General features: G+C 43.2%; 1 protein-coding gene across 1 annotated transcript in view; it reads right to left on the minus strand.

The window, feature by feature from the left end:
• The window catches only part of Mertk (MER proto-oncogene, tyrosine kinase), a 136,734-nt gene that overhangs the window by 54,843 nt on the left and 58,341 nt on the right, over positions 1-23,550 (minus strand). Inside the window, exons 5-7 of the mRNA XM_045147566.1 lie at positions 16,807-16,893; positions 12,791-12,906; positions 2,529-2,712 (exon numbers count right to left, since the gene is read on the minus strand). Coding sequence (XP_045003501.1) covers positions 2,529-2,712; positions 12,791-12,906; positions 16,807-16,893 — 387 coding nt within the window. The remainder of the gene's footprint in view (positions 1-2,528; positions 2,713-12,790; positions 12,907-16,806; positions 16,894-23,550) is intronic.

The raw sequence follows: 23,550 nt of genomic DNA on the forward strand, positions 1-23,550 counted from the left end.
GTTCAAGGCCAGTCTGGGCTGCAGAGTGAGTTTCAGGTCAGCTTGGTCTAGAGTGAAACCATGCTTCAAAATAAACAAACAAATATAAATAAATAAAAGGGAAATGGAGAAAGCAAAACTATCTGAGGACTGGAGATGTAGCTCAGGGGCACAGCACCTGTCTAATATACATGAGGTCCTAGATCCAATTTACAACACTGGGAGAGGTGGTGAGAAAAAGAAAAAGAAATAATGGCCCAAACTTTTCCCAATCTGATGTAAACTGCAAACACAAAGACGCAAGAATGTCAATGAACTTGAATTTCCAAGCACAAGGAATGCTGGACTAATTAAGCTCAAGTGAATCATTGTTCAACGAGCGGAGAGCAGCGTAAGAAGACGCACAGGGACGGCGGCGCCTCACAGACAGAGGACAGGGTTAGGGCCAGCGCCAGGGTTGTGTGGAAGCAGCGCGAGCAGGAAGACAGAAGAGCAGCATTTTTAATGCACTGAAAGGGAAAAGAGAACGCCCTCTCCCCTAAACACCCCTAACAGCTGTGAACCTAGGATTGAAAACTTTAACTTTATTTATTTGAGAGAGATACAGAAACAAAGAGACATCCCCACGCACTGAAAGGGAAAAGAGAACGCCCTCTCCCCTAAACACCCCCTAACAGCTGTGAACCTAGGATTGAAAAGCTTAAATTTATTTATTTGAGAGAGAGACAGAGACAAAGAGACACCCCCCACACAGAGTGAGGAGCCTAGGATTTTATTTCGAGTAAAAATACCTTAAAAAAACATCAGGGGGGCTGGAGAAATGGCTTAGCGGTTAAGGCATTCACGTGTGAAGCCCAAGGACCAAGGTTCAATTCCCCAGGACCTACATAAACCAGATGCACAATGTAGCACATGCATCTGGATTTCATGTACAGTAGCCTAAGGCTCTAGTGAACCCATTTTCTTTTTCTCTCTCTCTCTTGTAAATAAAAAAAAAATTAGTAAATAAAAAACAAATAAGGGTCAGGCTGGAGAGATGGCTCTGCAGTTAAAGGTACTTGCTTGAAAACCTGGGTTTAATTCTCCAGTACCCACTAAAAGCCAGATGCACTAAGTACTAGTTGTGGTAGAGGAAGTGCTTAGCATGAGGCTTTGAGTTCAATCTCCAGCAACTCTCCAAAGCAACATGATGTGTATTCTGCATATATATGCACAAAATGAAATACATGGCACTTAAATGAAAAATACACAGAACAAACATACAAAAAAATCTGTAAGAATAGAAACATTCTTGGCCAATTTGACCTAGTTACCATTTACAGAACATGCTACCCAGCCATCACGGTTACCATGATAACCACACTCTGGGCTGTGACCCAAGTCTGAATGCATTTAAAAGGAATCAAGTCATATAATTATGGTCTCTGTCCTTAACTGAACTAAAGGAGAAATCGATACTACACAGATCTTTGGAAGAAGTTGGGCATGGTGGTGCATGCCTTTAATCCTAGCACAAAAAAAAAAATCACCAGAAAAAAATTAAATATTTGCAAACTCAATCCCAGTCTCAATAACTAGGATTGGTATAAGGATGAAGCTCTTACGTTATCTTTTTAAATTTTTTATTTGGTTATTTGTGTGTGTTGTGGGGGTCTCTTGCTGCTGCAAATGAATGCCACTGCAGCTTTACCTGAGTGGCTGGGGCACTGAGCCGAGGCCAGCCTTTGCAAGCAAGCACTTGTGACTGCCATCTCTCCAGCGCATGATTGTTTTTCATCCAGTGCTGTTGACAGCATCTTCACCACTGAGACCAGCGTTCTAACACTGAGCAACTCACCGAGTTCTCAAGCTCTCGGAATCTCTGATCTGGTCTTGGCCCCTAATTTGTGTTAGTGCTAGAACTCTGACTCTGTGGAGATAGAGGTAAGAACAGGAAAGTGTCCATACAAGCCAACATTCTAAACCGAGGAGAATGGAACGTAGGCAGCAGCCCAAAGCTGATAGAGCCGCAGCAGTCATTCCAACATTCATGCAAAGAGGAAACATGCATGTGCGCGTGCGCGCGCACACACACACACACACACACACACAAAGGACATAGGGGCAGAGAAGTCTATTCCTCAAGTAAGATAATTTAGAAACAGTAGTATCTACTATAAAGGGGTGCTGTGAGGATCTAATACAGGGATATGTGTAAAGCACCTAGACTGTGTCTGCTCCATGGCTGTGAGCCACTCCCACAGCCATGAGTAATACCTTTTGAGCATTTTATGTTAATCAAAAGTAATAGTGGCTTTTAAAGAAGTATGCCACTACCTTTCTATGTAAAAGAAAATGTTACCTCTACACAGTATGGTAAATTTTCCCACTGAATCCTTTTAAAAGTACAAAAGGAAATGCCTTCTTTTCCATTTTATTGGCCACCTCAATAAAATGTATCTCCAGAGACAAAGTCCAAACAAAGTGCACACACAAACTCAGGCCACTGGAAAAGATTTGTTTGAGCACACACCATTCAGGGAAATTTCACTGTGTCCCTCAGGAATTACCTCCTTCAGTCGTGCTGGCTAGAATCCACAGGCTCACAGCAGACCAGCCTATTTCGTTCATACAGGACACACCGATGCTGTAATTAGACAGGGCTTGCAGCTGCTTGATTTGATACAGATGTGGTGCAGCAGAGGTGTTGAAAATCATGACTGAACCATTACTCAGTGGGTCAACTTCCTTGACCTGAATGAAGAGTAAAGATGTGGACTGATTAGTAAGGTGGTGGGAATGTCAGCACACGTGGTCGTTCCTGTGTTGGGGGGGTATGTGCTTCCATGCAGGGCGCATACACATTTCCCCATTAGCACTGCAGTTACTCATGGTACTTGGTGAACAATTGAGGAATCCAAGGAAAATGTCTACACTATAGATTTTCACTGTGGCAGGCAACAGGGAAATAGTTATCATGATTATATTATATGACAGTTATAACTAGAATAGACTTGTTATCACATAGGATAATTATAACTAGAAAAGAAAATAAAGAAGTATTTCCTCTCTCATTCTCATTTCTACCCCTTATTTCTTCCTCTAGTTGTTTTGTAGAACACACAACAGAGACAAGGGAAACTGTTTTCAGCTAGAACAGCAAAACATATCTAGCATCTGGCCCTTTAAACATTTCCCAAAGTTTGTTTTAGAAAACGGATTTGTACTGATGGTGCATGCAGTCCTAGCACTAGGGAGACAGTGAGGAGAAACACTGTGAGTTCAAGGCCAGTCTGGAATAACTACAAAGTGAATTCTAGAATTCTAGGCCACTCTAGGCTAGAGTGAGACCCTGTCTATAAAAAAATGGATATGTTAGCTTTTTTTTTTTTTTTTTTTTTGAATCAAGGTCTCACTCTAGCAGCCCAGGCTGGCTTTGAATTCACAGCAATCCTAGCTCAGCCTCCTGAGTGTTGGGATTAAAAAGATGAGCCACCACACACAGTTTATTGGCCTTGCTTTTTAAAATTTTCCCCAGCATCACTATTTCAACAGTAATATTAAAACCAGGCTTGGTGGTGCACATCATTAATTCCAGCACTCAGAAGGCAGAAGTAGGAGGATCATTGTGAGTTTGAGGCCGGTCTGAGACTACATAGTGAATTCCAAGGTCAGCCTGGGCTCGAGCAAGACCCTACCTTGACAAAACAACAAAAAAGTACTGTCTCAATAGCCCTCATATTAGGAAGGCAAATTGCCATTTTCTGTAAAGTTCAAAATAACACAATAAGGCAGAGACAGGATCACTGTGAATTCGAGGCCAAGCTGGAACTACAGAGTAAATTTTCAGGGCAGCCTGGGCAGGAGGGAGACCCTACCTTGAAAAATCAACAACCGAGTATCATAAGAGTTACTGACTACACAGTGATGCATGAAGCCCGTTCGCAGAAGACAAACAACCAAGGAACGTAACATCTACAGGCACGAAGAGACGGCGGGCGCACTCCTCTGTTGTGGTTCTGCCATAACCCTATAGACTGCACTGATCCTGGGCTCCCCATGTTTCAGCTGAATGGCTGGTCAGGGAGTCTCAGCAATTGTGCCATCTCCGTCACCCTTAGCTCTGGGGTTACAGGCAGGCACTGCCATGTCTGGCATTTTACACGGGTGCTGGGGGCTGAACTCAGGTCCTCCTGCCTGTGCAGCAAGCATTCTTACACACTGAAGTAGCTCCCTCGCTCCCCGCCTGACTTTCCTACCTCTAGAAGGCTTATCCTATTAAGTAAGGAAAACGTCAGTCAATAAAGAAAAAGTAAACTGTGCTGGTGTCCAGCCTCCAGCCTCCGTACCATTCCTCAAAGATTTGGGCCACTTCAATAAAGAGCCGTCTTTGTGACAGACAAAAGAGAGAGGGAGGGAGAGAGGGTGGGAGGGAGAGAAATGAGGGCTGGAGAGATGGCTTAGCAGTTAAGGCTCTTACTTGAAAGCCTAACAACTTGGGTTTGATTCCCCACTACCCACATATGCCAGATGCACAAGGTGGTGCGTGCATCTGGCATATTGTGTCCAGTGGCTGGAGACCCTGTACACCCATTCTCTGTTTCTCTCTCTCTCTCTTGTCTCACACTGCTTACAAATAAATAAATAAAAAGTAAAAGCAGGGCAGGAGAGATGGCTTAGCGGTTAAGCGCTTGCCTATGAAGCCTAAGGACCCCGGTTCAAGGCTCGGTTCCCCAGGTCCCACGTTAGCCAGATGCACAAGGGGGCGCACGCATCTGGAGTTCGTTTGCAGTGGCTGGAAGCCCTGGCGCGCCCATTCTCTCTCCCTCTATCTGTCTTTCTCCCTGTGTCTGTCGCTCTCAAATAAATAAATAAAAAATGAACAAAAGTAAAAGCAGCATTAATATTGTTGGGAAACATGAAAAACACTTAATTTCATGAGGTATTTAAAAATAACATTCTTTTAAGTTTTAATTATTCTTCCTGCAGAAAAAAAAAATCACAATCAGTGAAAGTTATGCTAACATCTCAGGGAAAACACTGGGCTATCTGAAATAACCTATTTGGAAAATAACATTTTTAATTGCCAGCATCATGCTTTCTCCTTGGTAGAATCATCTTGTTTATTCTTTTTACATTCCATTATAAACCCTGGTCATATTGACTTCAGCGGTAGTAAACTGATCTTGAAGAAAGTCAGGTCAGGACTGGAGAGATGGCTCAGCAGTCAAAGGTGAGGGCTTACAAAGCCTGATGGTCCAGGTTCGATTTCCCAGTATCCACATAAAGCCACATGTACAGAGGCCCACGCATCTGGAGTTCATTTGCAGTGGCAAGAGGCCCTGGGGCACCCATTCTCTTTTTCATTCTGTCTCTCTCTTCCTCCTGACTCTCTCCTTGCAAATAAATTATAGATAGATGATAGATAGATAGATAGATAAGATATATATATATATATATATATATATATATATATATATATATATTTTTTTTTTAAAGAAAGTAAGTCAGGTAATCCTCAACAGAATGGAGATTCTTGGTGGCAGGTGACAATTTCTGACACTCTACCCAGGAGGAGGAGGGGAACTCGTAGTTCAGGCTGTTTGCCAGAAAGAATCTGGTCTCCACTGAGCTGATGGATCTTTTTTCTTCTGTGTGTATTGCAGGATTTCCAAAATCTGCTTAATTTCAGTCATTTTATCTTTCCGCCTCCTTTGAGCAAGGTTGAGTCTACTCCGATACTGTTCATCTAGCCTGCAGTCTCATTCCCAGGCTGTTTCATGAAGAGATCTACATCTTCCACAAGCACAGCCTCATGAATCCCAGGTAGAACTGCCGCTCATTCCCAGCAGTGGCTTCTAAGCCAGCAGGCAACAAATGCGTTTGCTTTAAAACAATCTTTTTTTTTTTTTTTCACCTAGGGTTTTGGCTGATGCAGTCAGGTTCACATTGCTGGCAGAAATCACCCAATCAAGAGCAGCTTGTGGGAGAAAAGGTTCATCTTGTTTATAGACTTGAAAGGAAGCTTCATGATGGCAGGGGAAAACGGTGGCATGGGCAGAGGGTGGACATTACCTTCTGGCCAACATCAGGTGGGCAACAGCAGCAGGGGAGTGTGCCCAACACTAGTAAGGGGACACTAGCTACAACACTCATAACCCAGCCCCCAACAATACACCACCTCCAGGAGGCATTAATTTCAAAATCTCCATCAGCTGGGATCCTAGCATTCAGAACACCAAAGTTTATGGGGGACACCTGAATCAAACCACCACAGTGGTGCATGCCTTTAATCCCAGGACCTGGGAGGCAGAGGAAAGAGGATCATTGTGAGTATGAGATCATCATGGGACTACATAGTGAGTTCCTGATCAGCCTGGACTACAGCAAGACCCTACCTCAAAAAAAAAAAATAATAATAATCTTTTTTTCAAACAAGATTGAGAGACTGGGGAGATGACTCAGCAGTTAAAGGTGCTTGCTTACAAAGCTTGCCAACTCAGGTTCATTTCCCCAGCAGCCACATAAAACCAGATGCAATCTGAAACTCATGATTGCAGAGGCAAAATACCTTGTCTTAGAAGGTGGAACACAGACACCTCTGGTTGACCTCTGCTCTCCACATGTGAGCCATGGCACATGGGCAGCCACACACACACACACACACACACCTCACCCAGGTGCGTATGCATAAATAAATATATATATTTTTTAAGCTAGGGATTGAACTCAGGGTCTATCCACTTGCTAGGCAAGTGCTCTGCCACTGAGCTAATTACAGCAAAGCTGGAGAAGATGGTTCAGAAGTAATGGGCCCAGCACACTGCTGCTTCAAAACTCTGTTTTATAGTTGAGTGGTTAAAGATGCTTGCTTGCAAAGCCTGCTAGCTTGATTCAATTCCCCAGGACACACATAAATCCATTTGCACAAAGTGGTGTGCGTTTGCAACAGTAAGAGGCACTCATGTGTTCATAGTGTCTGTCTCTCTCACTCTTTCTCAAATTAATAAATAGAATATTAAAAAGATAACTTTTTATCTTTGAGATAATCTAACTAAGTAGTCTAGGCTGGCCTCAGACTTGCAATCCTCCTACCTCATCCTCCTGTATAGCTGGAATTTACAAGCATACTGAGCTTTGAGGCCATGATGTCCAACAAAAGTCTGTGTTCTTTTCACTCTGTAACCTGAAGGTTGCTGCTCTTGCTTTGGGGCTGGTGTAGTATTGCGTCCTTCGTTCTCCCCGCTCTTCACTCGACAGCAACCACCGGAAATGAGCACTGACGGGGGAGGAGGGCCGAGGGGGAAAGAGTTCTTTCCATCTCACTCTGCACACTTTTCTCCAAAGCTCCTCTAAATGCGTATCTCCTCACCTCTCCTTCCACAAACTCACAAACGCCTGTGTCCCTCTCCAACTTGGATGCACAGCACGAGAACAGGAATTGAAGCCAAATTCTAGTCCTTGGCCAGATCCTTTCCCCTTAAGCATACTGTACACTGTTTGGAAATGGGGTCATGAGAGACTTCAGAGCGTTTCTGTCAGTACATCGTTTTTCAAAATTCTTAAATATGTGGTAATATAAAATCAGAAAAGATGAAACAGTAGTGAGTAAAACTGAGGAAGCAAAAGCCACTGGAGGGGAACATATCTCCAATCCAAAATACGAATACCCCTTAATAATGGGTTTGCAATTATGGGCTGTGGATATACAATGTTGATATTTCAGATATGCTTCTTTGAAGTTTCAGGCAAGGGACTATAAATAAAAATTTGAAGCATTTTGGAATCCCCTGGTGGATAGCATGAGGGTGGCGTGGGGGCCAATTTCCACAACTGACTCAGACCCTGTGGGGGACAGGAAGGTACCAGATGGCCTGAAAAGCCACCAGAGAACAAGGGCTGAGTGCTTATCTTGGGGGTGACTATTGGCAGAAATTACTTTTGTTATTTCATATTAAAATATGCACCACTTCCTGGTGACCAGCTACTAAAACTAAGGTGGAGGAAACCTTTGGCTCTTTGCCTGCACCCCATTTCCGGAGCCACTTGTGGAATATTTCCAGACACAGCAACACACTTTGAGGGCAGGAAGAAGATGGGAATCTGAGGATGGTCCATCTCAGTGCCCAGGACCCCAGGAGAAAAGAGGCATGAAATGCAAGAAGTACTTAGGAGAGTTAAAAATAGAAGTGGTGTATGTGGCTCAAAAATGGGTGAAGAAAAGAACTAACTCCATGATCAAAGGAAGCAAGAGGGTGCGCCCTGCTAGTGCATGGACCTGAATTCCACCCAAAACATTCATTTGTTACCAAGTCAGAGTTTAAAGTCGTAATGAACTATAAAACCAAACTTGGTCACCTTAGGAATGAGAATACACTATTGACTTAAGAATATATAGAAGTATAGCTTCTAGAGCCCATGCTAACTAACTCCAGCAGGACTGCCAGAGCAAATAAGAAGTTAAGATAAAAAGTAAAGAAGGTTTTGGAGCCAGGCGTAGTGGGGCACGCCTTTAATCCCAGCACTTGCGAGGCAGAGGTAAGAGGATCACCGCGAGTTCAAGGCCACCCTGAGACTACATAGTGAATTCCAGGTCAGCCTGAGCTAGAGTGAGACCCTACCTCAAAACAACAAAAAAAGAAGGTTTTGTATAGGTAAGTAATGAGATTACGGGTGTGATTTAACTAGAGGGTATTTACTCATCCAGCAACCCTACCGGAGATGGAAACGAGGATGGGGACAGGGAGCTGGGCTAGCTGGTAGGTCAAGGACAGAATACCCACGTTTGGCACCACAGGACCTAAGGTGGGCATGACGGGCCTGTCATTGGACGGCTCCAGGCACTTTTTTATACGTGCTAAGGCCATCCAAAGCCACAGCAAAGTCGGGGAGACTAGAAGTTTGTATGTGATTTACGACCTTCAAGAGCGACCTGGTGCTTTCAGACATCCAGCTATCCTGCCCCACCTCACATCCACCCTGAGACTCTCTCAAGGAGCTGGCAGGAAGGGGTATTCTCCCTCTCAGTTTCCCAGAAGTTAGCCACTCTCATGAAGGATGGTACTCATGTCCTCTCAGGAGCCTGAAAGAGCCCAGAAACTTGGTTTTCTAAGGCTGGAGGTTGTTCATTTAAGTCCATAAAAATAAATGTCAACATCTAGGCCCATGTTGTTCCTAACAACAGAGCCTCAAATAACATAAAAGAAAGCTGATAGGATCACAGGGAGAAATAGTTCAAAAATAAAAGTTGAGACTTCAGCTTTCCATTTATAACTGCAGAGAGAAGTACTAAGCTTAGGATCAACAAGGAGACAGAAGATAGAAAAAAGGCTGAGCTAAACTACTTAACCGTCACATACAGAGCCCTCCACCTGACCACTAGTGGACATTCCTCTCCAGTCCTCAGGAAGTGGCCTCCAGGACAGAGCACATGCATGCCATAAAGAAGTCTTAATAAATTTGAAGTAAATGAAATCACAATAACCATGTTGTCCACACACAATGGAATAGCACTAGAAATCAACAAAGGAAGAAAATTTGACAATTTTACGACTGTAGGATTTAAATAATACCGTCCTAAGCAATCAAGATGACAATGTAGAAATCACAAGGAAAAAGACAAAACAAAACTAAAAACAAACCACAAAAACTTTGAGATGAATAAAAATAAAACCTGGGCTAGAGAGATGGCTTAGTGGTTAAGCACTTGCCTATGAAGCCTAAGGACCCCGGTTCAAAGGTCAATTCCCCAGGACCCATGTTAGCCAGATGCACAAGGGGCACATGCGTCTGGAGTTTGTTTGCAGTGGCTGGAGGCCCTGGTGCGCCCATTCTCTGTCTCTCTCTCTCTCTCTTTCTGCCTCTTTCTCTCTCTGTTACTCTCAAATAAATAAAAATGAACAACAACAAAAAAAAATAAAAATAAAACAAAACCTAATAGAAGACAGCTAAAGCAGTGCCCTATATTCACAGGAAAGCCAGGGCTGGGGAAATAGCTCAGTCAGTAAAGAGCTTGCCTTGAAAGCATGAGGACCTGAGTTCAATCCCCAGAACTCACATAAAGTAAGTCAGGCATGGTGGGGAGACAGAGACAGGTGGATCCTTGGGACTTGCTAGCTAACTAATCTAGATTACTTGGTGAATTCCAGGCCAGTGACAGAGATATTCCTTGCCTGAGGAATAGCACCAGAGGTCGTCCTTTGGCCTCATGCAGACGCACATGTTCATGTACACCCACACATACATATATATGAACGCCCCCATGAACACTCAAACCAATAACTTCCTCCTTTAGGACCAAAACAAATAAAAAAGCAAACTGAGATAAAGCAAACAGTAGAAAAGAAATAAAAGCAGAAATGAATATAATATGGAACAAAAGAAAAAAGTTCACAAAACCAAAAATTGGTTGATCATGAAGATAATTACATCAGCAAATACAGCCTGGAAAGATGACATACATACAAGGAGGCACACAGTCTGGAGTTCGACTGCAGAGGCTGGAGGCCCTGGCGCATCAATTCCCTGCCCCCCCATTAAAAAAAAAAAAAGAAAAAAAATCAGCAAACTTTTAGGTAGATTGATCAAGAAAAATAAAAGAAAAAACAAAACTTACTAAATCAGCCAGGTATGGTGGCACACGCCTTTAATCGCAGCACTTGGAAGGCAGAGGTAGGCGGATCACTGTGAGTTTGAGGCCAGCCTGAAACTACATAGCGAATTCCAGGTCGGCATGTGCCAAAGCAACACTCTACCTGGAAAAAAATTACTAAATCAGAAATGACATGGTGGTATTGTCCTAGCATGTGCAGGGTCCAGGATTTTATTCCTAGCATTGCGACAATTAATTAATTATAATTAAGAAATCAGGAATGAAAGGAGAGATGTTATTATTAACCGTAGCGAATGAAAAAAGGAATATAATGTAATACTATGAACAATTATATAGCCACAATTTAGATAACTTAGTTGTAAAATTAAATTCCTAGAAACATATAAACTTCCAAAATTGATACAAGAAGAACCAAACTGGCTTAATAGAAGTATACCAAATAAAAATGCTGAGCTAATATTTAAATATTCCCACAAAGAAATGTGCAGGCCAAGATGGCTTTGCTGGTGAATTTTATTAACATCTAAAGAAGAATTAATGCCCATTTTTCACAAAGTCCTCCAAGAAATAGAAGAAGAAATACTTTCCACTCATTGTAAAAAACTCCAGGGCTGGAGAGATGGCTTAGCGGTTAAGCGCTTGCCTGTGAAGCCTAAGGACCCCAGTTCGAGGCTCGGTTCCCCAGGTCCCACGTTAGCCAGATGCACAAGGGGGCGCACGCGTCTGGAGTTCGTTTGCAGAGGCTGGAAGCCCTGGCGCGCCCATTCTCTCTCTCTCCCTCTATCTGTCTTTCTCTCTGTGTCTGTCGTTCTCAAATAAATAAATAAATAAAAATTAAAAAAAAAAACTCCAGTAGTTTACTGATATCAAAACAACCAACAAGAGCTACCATAAGTAGACAACAATCAGTATCTCTTAAAATAGACATAATTATGACATAGGTGGTGATGGTTGCATAATTCTGCAAACATTCTGGAACCACTGAATTGCATACTTTAAGTGAGTGTTCTAGGATGTGGAGTATATATATTTTTTAATAGGACTTTCCAAAAGGAAGACTTCCCTGGTGAGGGACTATAGACGCACTAGGACTTCCTAATACTTACAAGTACTGGCAAGGTTTGTAAAATGATGCTGGGTAAGAATTAACTAGTGCTGGGGGTGGTGGGGTGAGGACAGAGGCTATCTGGGGGATAATACATATTTTCATTTCTCAGAGAAAGGAACAGCTGCTAGATAAGAGTAAGAGGCACCAAACCAAGGGCAGAGAAATTAATTCCAGTTAGAATTGAAAACATCTGGTTGTCAACACAAAATTCTTTGGAATACACTGCTCCAAACTTAGTTGGTATGATTGGCCTGTGTTAGGTTAACATGTTTTTAATGAGTAAAATCAGGCATTTGGGAAACAGAATAAGTCTATTCCTACTGTAATATAAAGGCCCAGGCAAAAAGACACTCAGCTAGTCAGTGGACGGTAGCTGGGTGACAGATAAAGGCTCCCACACACCAGGCCTCACCTGACTGGGGAGCAGGTAGTTGGTGTCAGTCAGATCACTCTGGGCCTCGGTTCCAAGCTGGGTAAGTGTTCTGAGCCTGCAGTGCTGCTGTGTTTCAAGTAAGATACTATCCATAGAGTCCCTTGGCCACTGTGGGCACTCGGTAAACAGTAGTGTAGTAGTGTTATTGCTCCTATTTCCATTTTCATGAAAGGAATACTCAAGAGCAGAGCCTACATCATGACAAGGTACCATTTGGGGATGACTAACGTGTATTTCTGTCAGTATTGTTTCATACCGATTTTAGATAATGGTTAAAAAGAGCTAAAACCTCTATAAAATCTGTAATTCCCAGATGACAGTGGCTAAGGGATAAACTACCTTTAACAGCACCGACCAGGAAGAGCCACACTGTGGGTGAGGGGTACCTCGTCTCTGACTTCTTGGTCACAAGCAAACTCTCATTTAGGGATGTGACTCTGTAAAAATTAATTCTCTCTGGTCTCATGCAGTTCCTTAGAAATTTTTCTCTTCTGTTTGAGTCCTGGACCTTAAAGCTGCATCATGGACACCAAACCAGTGCATGATGTTAGACACTGATTGGAGGAGAACAAAGGTTGTGAACAGAAGTGGCAAGATGCCTTCAGTGCTCGTTCTTGGTAGGCAGAAGACTCAGATAGCCTCACAGAACACTAATCAGCTCCTTCCCTCTCCATCTCACCTGAATGCTGCAGTTCCTGAATGGGGAGTAGCCATCAAAGCCAGGGACCCAGGAGATCAGGATGCTATGTGCTGTGCTGTTGTGAACACGGACTTCAGTTGGAGGAGAGGGAATTGCTACATAAAAACAAAGACACACATGTACAAACACAGTTATAAACCACAGGAGGCCACAGCTACCAAACAAATCATCTGTATCATGTCTGTTTTGTTTAGTTAGGACTTGGGAAAGTCTTCTGATGGATGATACTTCCTGGACCTGACAAGTGGAACACAGATCCATCTTTCTGCCCACCAGAGAGAGACCATGTGGCTAGAAAAGGACCTAGACACATGGATGTCCTTCACTAAGTGCATGTTCTCAACCCCACTTAAAAATTTTTGTTGTTGTCGTTTGTTTGTGGTTTTTTGAGGCAGGGCCTCACCTGAGCTCAGGCTGACCTGGAATATACTATGTAGGCTGGCCTTGAACTCATAGCAATCCTCCTACCTCTGCCTCCCAACTGCTGGGACTAAAGCCATGTGCCACAATGCCTGGCTCTCAGCCCTACTGTGTGTGACTCAAGACCTGTCTGCCCTCATGGAGAACACAGCCCAGTGATGGAGACCCCATTGCTATTCACTTATAAGAAAGAACACCTGTGCCAAGAAGGCAGGGAAGGTAGGAATGAAGGGAGAGAGAGAGAGAGAGAGAAGTTTTCCAGACCTCTTGATGGGTGAGAGCTACTAAAAGAAAATCCAACTGCATCCCTGGGGAAAAGGTAAGTGTCTATAATAATAAATGCACAATGACTATGGGCCTATCTTGGAAGAAAATTGTTTTAGTTAGAATCTAAAGATTAAAGTTTGTAGAATCTTATCTCTTTTACACTAAATTAAGTTTTCATAATAATTACATGTAAGAAATGATGGCTGCTGGGCATGGCTCACACCTTTAGTTTTAGCATCTTGGAGGTTGAGTTATGAGAAACTGCTACAAATTTAAGGCCAGCCTGTGTCACAGAGACCCTGTCTCTAAATAACAAGGAGGAGAAGGATGAGAAGGAGAGCATGGAGAGAGGGAAAGGAAACGAAGAAGAAAGGAGGATTAGGTGGAAAAGGAGGTTGACATTCTCACATACAACGTGAGAATCCTTACATATATGTAAGGATTCATTTAATTATTATTAGAACTCTATTAGAAAGCTATTCTCACAGTCCCTATTTACAGATGAGATGAAGAAACTGGACAGAGAAATTAAAATTTTATTGTAAGCTACAAATGGATTATAGGTAATAGAACAGGGATTTGAACTCAGGTCCACCTGACTCCAGACTTTGGGTCCCTCACTAGGACATGCCTGCTCTAAGCACAGTTCCCTCTTGTGTAAGTGGGGATTACAGTAGTAACAGTGTTCTGTGGGCTGTCGTGAGGGAGAGAATGAAGTCATCGGGTATGTGAGCTGTGCTGGGTGGCAGTGAGGGTGGTGACGGAATGACAAGAGACGGAGCGGGCGGCTGGACGCACATTAAGAGTGTGCTGTGTCCGTGTGCAGGATTTTGAGTGTTCCCAGGAGCACTGCAGCTTGCTGAGTGGTGAACAGTCAGAATACTGTTCAGCTCAATTCTCTAGGCAGGCTACTTGTGGGCTCACCCAAAACAACCTGCCTTTCTAGATCAAAATCGGACCACACACAGTAACGCAGCAACAGCTGACATGGAAGGAGTCTTGGTTGCTCTGACAGAAATTTTAAAATAAATGTAAATCAATAACACAAGTTTTGCTCAGCACACACCTCTAATCCCAGCAGTCGGAGGCAGAAGTAAGAGGATTGCTGTGAGTTCAAGGCCAGCCTGAGACTACATAGTGAGTTCTAGGTCAGCCTGGGCTAAAGCAAGAACCTGCCTCAAAAAAACAAAAAAACAAAAAACAAAAAACAAAAAACAAAAACAAAGATCAAGCACTCAGCACTTTGAAGATGAAGTCAAGAGAAGGTTCAAGATCATTTTAGCTGCATATCTTGTTTGAGGCTAGCCTAAGCTACAAGAGGTTCTATCTCAAACAAACAATATACCACAAGTTTTAGAAACAAGATTGATATTCAGGAAAAAAAAAAAAAAAAGAGGGTTAGAGAAATGGCTTGGTGGTTAAGGCATTTGCCTGCAAAGCCAAAGGACCCAAGTCTGATTTCCCAAGACCCATGTAAGCCTGATGCACAAGATGGTGCATGAGTCTGGAATTCATTTGCAGCAACTGAAGGCCCTGTCATGACCATTTTCTTTCCCTCTCTCTTTCTCTCTTCCTGCCTCTCTCTCAAATAAATAAAAAAGAAAAAGTTTTGGCTGGGATTTTCTGTGAAGCATAAAATCAAATGAGTCTCTGTTTACACACTTTTGCTGTTGTTGAGGCAAAGCCTTACTCCAGCCCTGGCTGACCTGGAGCTCACTGTAGCCCCCAGGCTGGCCTTGAACTCATCCTCCTATCTCAGCCTCCCCAGTGTGGAGATGAAAGACGTGCACCACCTCACCATGCTGTTTTATATTTTTTAACTTTTTTATACTTTTGGACCTCAGGATGTTTATAGCTTAGGAAAAGGTCTTTACAAGTTTACACACACTCATGGATTTCTGAAATTGCCAACATATGTTTAGAAATTTGCAATAATGGAATTTTTTTTTAAAAAAGGAAGTTGCACACTTTCTCCAGTAATCACTTTTAGTTTGCTCTTTGTTTTTAATTGCAATGAGCTTTTACAAAATGCCTTTTCATAATCTTCAGCCAGCTGATTTGCTGAATCTAAAATCAGAACCTATGATCACAACTTGTTTTGCAGTTTCACATCTCTGTGCATTCCCAGCCTTTGACACAAGATTAAACATGTCTGCTTTTTCCTTGTATTGATTCCTCTGGGATAAGAGGAAATAAACAGGAACCCAATATTACTCCTCAATTTCTTTTATTCATTTACTTGTTTGTTTATTTTTATTAAGTAGAAACTGTATGGACACATCATATGTTGATACCATCATTTCCCTCCTCCCTGCCCCCACTCCACTGAGGGCCCTCCTCAGTGGGATTCCTGGCACTCCTCAATTTCTAATGATCAAATGTAAACCATCCAGCAGTGGCACAAGCCTTTAATCCCAGCACCCGGGAGACTGAGGTAGGAGGAGGGCAGCCTGAGAATACATAGTGAATTCCAGGTCAGCCTGGGCTAGAGCAAGATCCTACCTCAAAAAATAAAACAAAAAAGGAAACCAAAGTGTGTTTGAATTTCTAGTAAGGAGGATGATAGGGAAAGAGACCAGAGGACAAGAAGGTCCTATTTGCTGGTAGGTTTGCTTTTCCTTTCAGGTTTTTGGTTAACGTGATGTTGATTACTCAGTCCTCCACAGCCTGAGAGTCCTTCAAACACCAGCCTGGGATTCCCACTAAGCAAGTTCAGATCCAGTGAAATGCAAGCTCTGAGGAAGCCAGAGGAGGGAGATTTGGGAAAGATGGCTAGGGGCGGGGCCATGTGGGAAAGCCCCTCCCACCCACCAGCTCTCAGCTCCCTTTCCCTCCCCACGGGTCAGCAACTGGCAAAGACTGGGTCCGGCTCCAGTGAGCCAGGTAGGAGAGAGCTTGGGCTCAGGGCTCCAAGCCAGCTCTGCAAGGATTAATGAGGACACGTGCACAGGAAACGGTGAAAACAGAAGTTAACGGGATCAAAAGTAAACATTTTTGCTTACTTTCTTTTTGAGTAAACAACACTAAACTACCTGAAGCTCAGCGAAGACTGGTACATGCCAGGTAGTGGGGTGAGTGCCTTCACTTCCATGGAATTACTGAGCCTCAGTGGTAGGTGGATTTTATAACTATCCCCATTTTTCATAAAGGAACACTGAAACCCACGAGAGAGAGGAAGGGACTTGTCCAAGGTCACACAGAAAACCAGGAGCAAGCCAGGACTCACTCAGCTCTGGCAGGTGGCATTACCCCCGTGCCCCCCTGCAGGCGCCAGGATGTTTGGGAGGGTTTGGGGCCTTCCTGCTTACCCTTGATGTTGATCTGCCCACCCTTGGACATGGTCAGCCCTTTGCCATTGTGGGCTTCACAGCTGAAGACCGCTGTCTCCGTCAGACCTGGAGGGGAAGGACACAGGTGAGACTCAGGACAGAGGAACCGGCTGCCCCTGCCTGAAATTGGCGGCTCTGCCTGCTTTGATTTCTTGGCTCAGGGCTTCAAGCCCAAACTGAAGTTAATCTACAGGTGTGCAGGCCACAGAAAAACAAACCTGGGTGAGGCAGTGCAGAGGTTCGAAGGCATCTTGAAACTAAAAAATACTAATTTTAAATAGAATAGTTACCAAGATTTTGACTCCTGGGAAAATGGCCAAGTCTCAGATCCTCAGGAGGAAAGACATAGGGCGAGCCTGAGTTCATTATAACAGAAACATCACAGCAACGTACAAACACAGACAGACAATAATGGGGCACATCAAATGGGTTGCCCAGAGCAAGGCAGCCTCGCATCCAGAAGGCAGCTGTTATATTTATTCAGATTCTGAAAGCTGAGATATTAGGGGAAGAAAGCAGTGTCGCTTAGACTTAAATTATTGCATAGAGATAAGACTCACTGGAAACAGTACCAAGAAAAGCAGTTCTGAGGCTCATCCAATCCTCTTGCTTAATATCCCACAAAATGTCCTATGTCACTATGTTATGTACATTTTAGAGTACCAGAAAAAGCAGAATAAAAGCCATAAATTGATTTTTATTTATTTATTTTAAATACTTTTTATTTGAGAGAAAGCAGCAGCAGAGAAAGAGAGAGAGAGAAAATGAGAATGGGTGTACCATGCCCTCCTGCCAATGCACTTGAACTCATGACACGTGGCACTTTGTGCATCTGGCTTTATTCGGGTGCTAGGGAATTGAACCCGGGCCACTGGGGTTTGCAAGCAAGTACTTTTATCCACTGAACCATCTCCCCTGCCCAAGTGATACAGTTTTTAAGAAATATTTTTAATTACTTATTTGTGAATAAAGGAGAGAGAGAGAATATATGCCAGGGCCTCTTTCCCTGGCAATTGCACTCCAGATGCATGTACCACTTTGTGCATCTGAAATCCACAGAGATTTTTTAAATTACAAATGATCTGTTGAGATGAATCATTTCATTTCATTTTTTTCAAATTTTATTAATTTATTTGAGAGGGGGGGAGAGAGAATAGGCAGACCAGGGCCAGTAGCCACTGCAGACAAACTCCAGATGCTTGTGCCATCTTGTGCATCTGGCATCACATGGGTATTGGGGAATTTAACCTGGGTCCTTTGGCTTTGCAGGTGCCTTAACCGCTAAGCCATCTCTCCAGTCCGTGAATCATTTTTTAAATTATGTGTTTGTGCACATGCCATAGCACACTCTTGGAGTGTTCTGTTCTCTCCTTCATCCTGCTTGAGACAGGGTCTCCCTTGTTATTTTGATTTTGCCACTTCATTTTGTGTGTGCCAAGCTTGCTAGCCCACAAGCCTCCTGACTCTCCTGGCTCCCTACCATGTGTTGGGATCACAGATGCATGTGCCATTTTGCATCTGGCTTTACATGATTGCAGGGCAGTTGAACTCTGGTAAGCAGGCTTAACCACTGAGCCATCTCCCCATTCCTCAAATCCTTTTTTTTTTTTTTTTTGGAGGTAAGGTCTCATTCTAGCTCAAGCTGACCTGGAATTCACTATGTAGCCTCAGGCTGGCCTCGAACTCACAGCAATCCTCCTACTTCTGCCTCCCAAGTGCTGGGATTAAAGGTGTGCACCACCAACATCCAGCAATTAAAAAAACATTTCATTTTTAAAATTTACTTATTTTATTTAAGAGAGAAAGAACAAGACAGAAGACAGAGGGAAAGAGAGAATGGGCGTGCCAGGGCCTCTAGCCATTCATTGCAAACAAACTCCAGAGATATGTGTCACCTTGTGCATCTGGCTTATGTGGGTACTGGGGAACTGAACCTGGGTCCTTAGGCTTCAGAGGCAAACGCTTTAACTACTAAGTCATTTCTCCAGCCCTTCAAATTTATTTTTAATAATAAAAATTAATCCATTCACAAGAAAATTTTCTATAAGCATGAGGCATTGTAACTAACAGAAGAGAAGACATTATGTCAAATGAAGAAATTCTTGGGCTGGAGAGATAGCTTAGTGGTTAAGCACTTGCCTGTGAAGCCTAAGGACCCCGGTTCGAGGCTCGGTTCCCCAGGTCCCACGTTAGCCAGATGCACAAGGGGGCGCACGCGTCTGGAGTTCGTTTGCAGAGGCTGGAAGCCCTGGCGTGCCCATTCTCTCTCTCTCCCTCTATCTGTCTTTCTCTCTGTGTCTGTCGCTCTCAAATAAATAAATAAATAATTTAAAAAAAAATGAAGAAATTCTTTATCATTTCAGAGGTTCCACGGCATCTTGAAAATGAACGATACAAATTTATTAATTTTAAATAGAAAGTTTTACCAAGATTTTGACTGCTGGGAAAATGGCCACGTCTCAGGTCAGAGCAGGAAAGACTAAGACGAGCCTGAGCTCACTGTAACAGGAACATCTCAGCTACACACACAAGCAGCTGTGGGGCTGGTCAGAGACGGGGCCAACTGACAGGGAAGCAGAACCAAGAGCATGGCAGCCATTTACAGACAGTCAGACAGGGATAAATCCCCTCCCCCAAACAAAACGAAACAAAACAAACAACACCAAGGAGGTGCCACCAGGCCTGCTCTGGTAAGGACCCACTTCTGATCAAGGTTCATCCAACAGGGCTTCAAGCATCACTCCCCAACAGGAGCTTCTGGCTTCTTCCTCAGCTAAGACCTTGAGTATAAGAACCAATCAAGTCTTGGCTCTTCCCAGCCAGCCCCTTGAGTCCACAACCAGTTAGGTCTTTCCTTACACATCTGAGTCTCATAACAAGGCTCATCCTAATAGGATGACTGATCCACATGAAGGCTCCGAGCTTTGTTAGAAAGCCCTTTCTTCCTGTACTTTTGTCTGAACACCACAGGGTGTAAGTCTGTAGAGCACTTCCTTCTGCTTGGGTATTTTCCTGCTTGCCTTCTACACGTGTCTTGTTTGGGATGCTTTTTTTTGTGTTTGTATGTTATGTGTATGGTCTTTGATCTTTATATCCTCCACTATTTGTGTGCGGGGGGAGAATTGGCACCCCAGAGCTTCTAGCCACTGCAACCAAACTCCAGAGCATTCACCACCTTGTGAGCATGCATGACCTTGTGCATCAGGCTTACATAGATTCTGAAGAGTTGAACCTGGGTCCTTAGACTTCACAGGCAAGCACCTTAACTGCTAAGCCTTCCCTCCAGGCCCCTCTGCTTTTTTTTTTTTTTTTTTTTCGACGTAGGGTCTCACTCTATCCCAGGCTGACCTGGAATTCACTATGGAGGCTAAGGGTGGCCTTGAACTCACGGTAATCCTCCTACCTCTGCCTCCTAAATGCTGGGATTAAAGGCATAAGCCACCACCCCTGCTCCCTCTGCTATTTTTAAATTTCCTCTCTGTTTTTTATATAAAGGGGACCTCTTCATTTTTATGCTTTGCCTTCTACATGTGGGTATATGTGCCCTCTCTAGAGCCTTTTTAGCCCCGGATGGAAATTCTGTCTATCTCCATCTCCTGGTTTGAGTCTTTCAGCTAACCTACTCCCTGGATCTTAATTCCCCCTATAATATACCTTATAATTAATAATTTATCCTTCTTGATGTTCACTTTATCAATTCTTTACCAATCAGATAAGCATCTAAATTTTGGGGTTCACAGGCCCTCCCTGAACCCCAGTATCTTGCATCAGTATTGTCCCTAATGGCCAAAGCTGAAACAACTAGAAAAATGAACAAGCTTGACACTTGAAATAAATTTTTAAGAATCTACATTGAGATACTCCTGCTGCTGTTTCCACCTGCTGCGGCAGAAATGATGTCCAGCTTCTGTTTCTGCTCTGCCATCGTGATGTTTCCCCTCAAGAATGTAAGCCAAGATAAAACCATTCCTCCAGGCTAGGAAGATGGGTTAGAGGTTAAGGTACTTGCCAGAGAAGACTAAGGATCCAGGCTTCAGTTCCCCAGTATCCACAAATTCCTGATGCACAAGGTGGCACATGTGTCTGAAGTGCATTTGCAGTGGCTGGAGGTCCTGACACACCCATTCTTTCTGTCTGCCTTTTTCCTTCTTTATCTCTTTCTCCAATAAATAAAATACTAAAAAAAAACCCACAAAAAACAACAACCAAAAAAAAAAACCACCTTTCCTCCCATCAGCTGCTTTTGGTCAGTATTTCATCCCAGGAACAAGGTCTTAGCTAAAGAAGATATTGGTAGATAATGAAGATGTGGCACATTTACACAACGGAGTTCTACTCAGCAGCAAAGAAAAATGAAGTTAAGAAATCTGCAGGAAAATGGATGGATCTGGAAAGGATTATACCAAGTGAAGTAACCCCATGCCCAGAAAACCAAACATCACAGGTTCTCTCTCCTATGTGGACATGCTAGCTACAAATGTTTGAACTTCTATGTGAGTAGGAAGAAAACTCAGTAGCAGAGGCCAGTAAACTAGAAAGGAGATAGAAAGGGAATAGAAGGGGGGGCACTTAATAAGATAGTATTGTATATATGTAAGTAGAAGAACAGATTAATGAGGGTGAAAAGGCTTAAGTGAGGTCAGGAGAAGAGATTGAGTAAAGGTAAATAAGTCATATGGAAACCTACTCTTTTGGACAATGGAACACTCAGGAGCCATAGATTGTTACTAGAAAATTTTCAGTGCCAGGGATGGGATACCTTCCAGTGAGTTGTTGGCCAGGGAGGTCCCTGATGTCCCTGAAACATTATAGGCCATTGCCAAGGACCTTGGTTTCCCACCAGGAATAGACGATAAGACCTTATTGCTGAACCCTCCACATACTTGGACTGCAAGGCCACTGAGAAATCCACTGGAGCTGAGCTGAAAGCCTCCTCCATGTAGGCCAGCTGACAGAAAGCTGGAAAAAGCCACACTGCATGCAGTTCAATGTGTGAGAGAGAAAGCACCAGTGAAGATACTCAACAGTGGACACTGCAAACTGTGTATGTGGCCAGCCAGGCGAGCCAACAGGTGCAATAGTGGCATGTCTGTTATGGGGGAAACCAACCACCCTCTAATTTGACTAAAGGCCCACTCCATGGGAAGGAATACATCCCTGGTACTGAAAAACTACAACAGGGGTAGCCATGAGCCCCAGGGGTGTAATGTCTGCTGGTGTCTGGCTAAATGTATTTACTATGCTTACCAAACTGCCCAGCAAGTACCTCTTTTAATGTTCATACCCATATATTGATGCTACTCTCACTTTTGGTTAGAGAAGCTTCTCTTTTCAGATGGTGGTGACCTTGGGATGACCCAAAAGGCACCATGGTGCTGATAAGAAGTGACAGAGGAGTGCTCAGCACTGCTATATCCCTATCACACCTTCCAAGGCTCAAGGTCCATTGCAAAAGAGGTGGCAGAAAGAATGTAAGAGCCAAAGGAAGGGTAGGACTCCTTACAATGTTCTCCTCCAGACACAAAATAGCCTGGATATTCATGACCTCACCAAGCCTGACACTACCTACATGAGACCATCATAATAGGGGAAAATGATCATGACATCGAAATAAAAGAGAGACTGAGAAAGGGAGGGGATATGATGGAGTGGAGTTTCAAAGGGGAAAGTGGGGGAAGGGAGGGAATTACCATGGGATATTGTTTACAATTATGGAAGTTGTCAATAAAAAATTTAATTTAACTTAAAAAAAGAAGATACTGATGCAGTTATTCAACCAATATTATATAGAGAAATCATGTAATTAAGGAACTATAGAACTATTTATATCATCATGAATTCTTAAATAGAAGAAAGAGATGTTATATAATATATGGGTTGGCCGGGAGCAGCAGCACATACCTTTCAGGTGGGAGGATGGGCATGAGTTTAAGGTCAGCCTGAGACTGCATAGTAAATTCTAAGTTAGTCTGGGCTAAAATGAGACCCTACTTCAAAAAAACAAAACCAAACAAACAAAAAAGGGGGCTGATCTATGTGGTAGAGCCTTCCCATACGAGAATTACAGAAAGAAAGTTTATTCACAATAAAAGATTCAAAAAGGAGACTCTTTTTGAAACATGTAAATAAAAAGGAAATGCATTTATAGAACATTATAATCCCTATTTATAATAAACTTGAAAAATTACTGAAAACTAATTATTGAAAAAAAGTTTAAAAAAATTTTTTGGGCTGGAGAAATGGCTTAGAGGTTAAGCACATGCCTGTGAAGCCTAAGGACCCCGGTTCGAGGCTTAATTCCCCAGGACCCACGTTAGCCAGATGCACAAGGGGGCGCACGTGTCTGGAGTTTGTTTGCAGTGGCTGGAAGACCTGGCGCGCCCATTCTCTCTCTCTCTCTGCCTCTTTCTCTTTCTCTGTCTATTGCTGTCAAATAAATAAATAAACAAAAAATTTTTGGGTTTATTTTCATTTATTTGAGAGAGAGAGAGAAAAAAAAAATGGGTGTGCCAGGCCCTCCAGCCACTGGAAACGAACTGCAGATGTATGCGCCCCCTTGTGCATCTGGCTAACGTGGGTCCTGGGGAATCAAGCCTAGAACCTGGGTCCTTAGGCTTCACAGGCAAGCGCTTAACCACTAAGCAATCTCTCCAGCCCTGAAAAAAATTTTAATTCCACATTGATAAAAGTACTATACCAAATGAATGGAGGATAACAGGCAAG

The sequence above is a fragment of the Jaculus jaculus genome, chromosome 4 (assembly GCF_020740685.1).
Source record: "Jaculus jaculus isolate mJacJac1 chromosome 4, mJacJac1.mat.Y.cur, whole genome shotgun sequence".
NCBI classification, from domain to species: Eukaryota; Metazoa; Chordata; class Mammalia; order Rodentia; family Dipodidae; genus Jaculus; species Jaculus jaculus.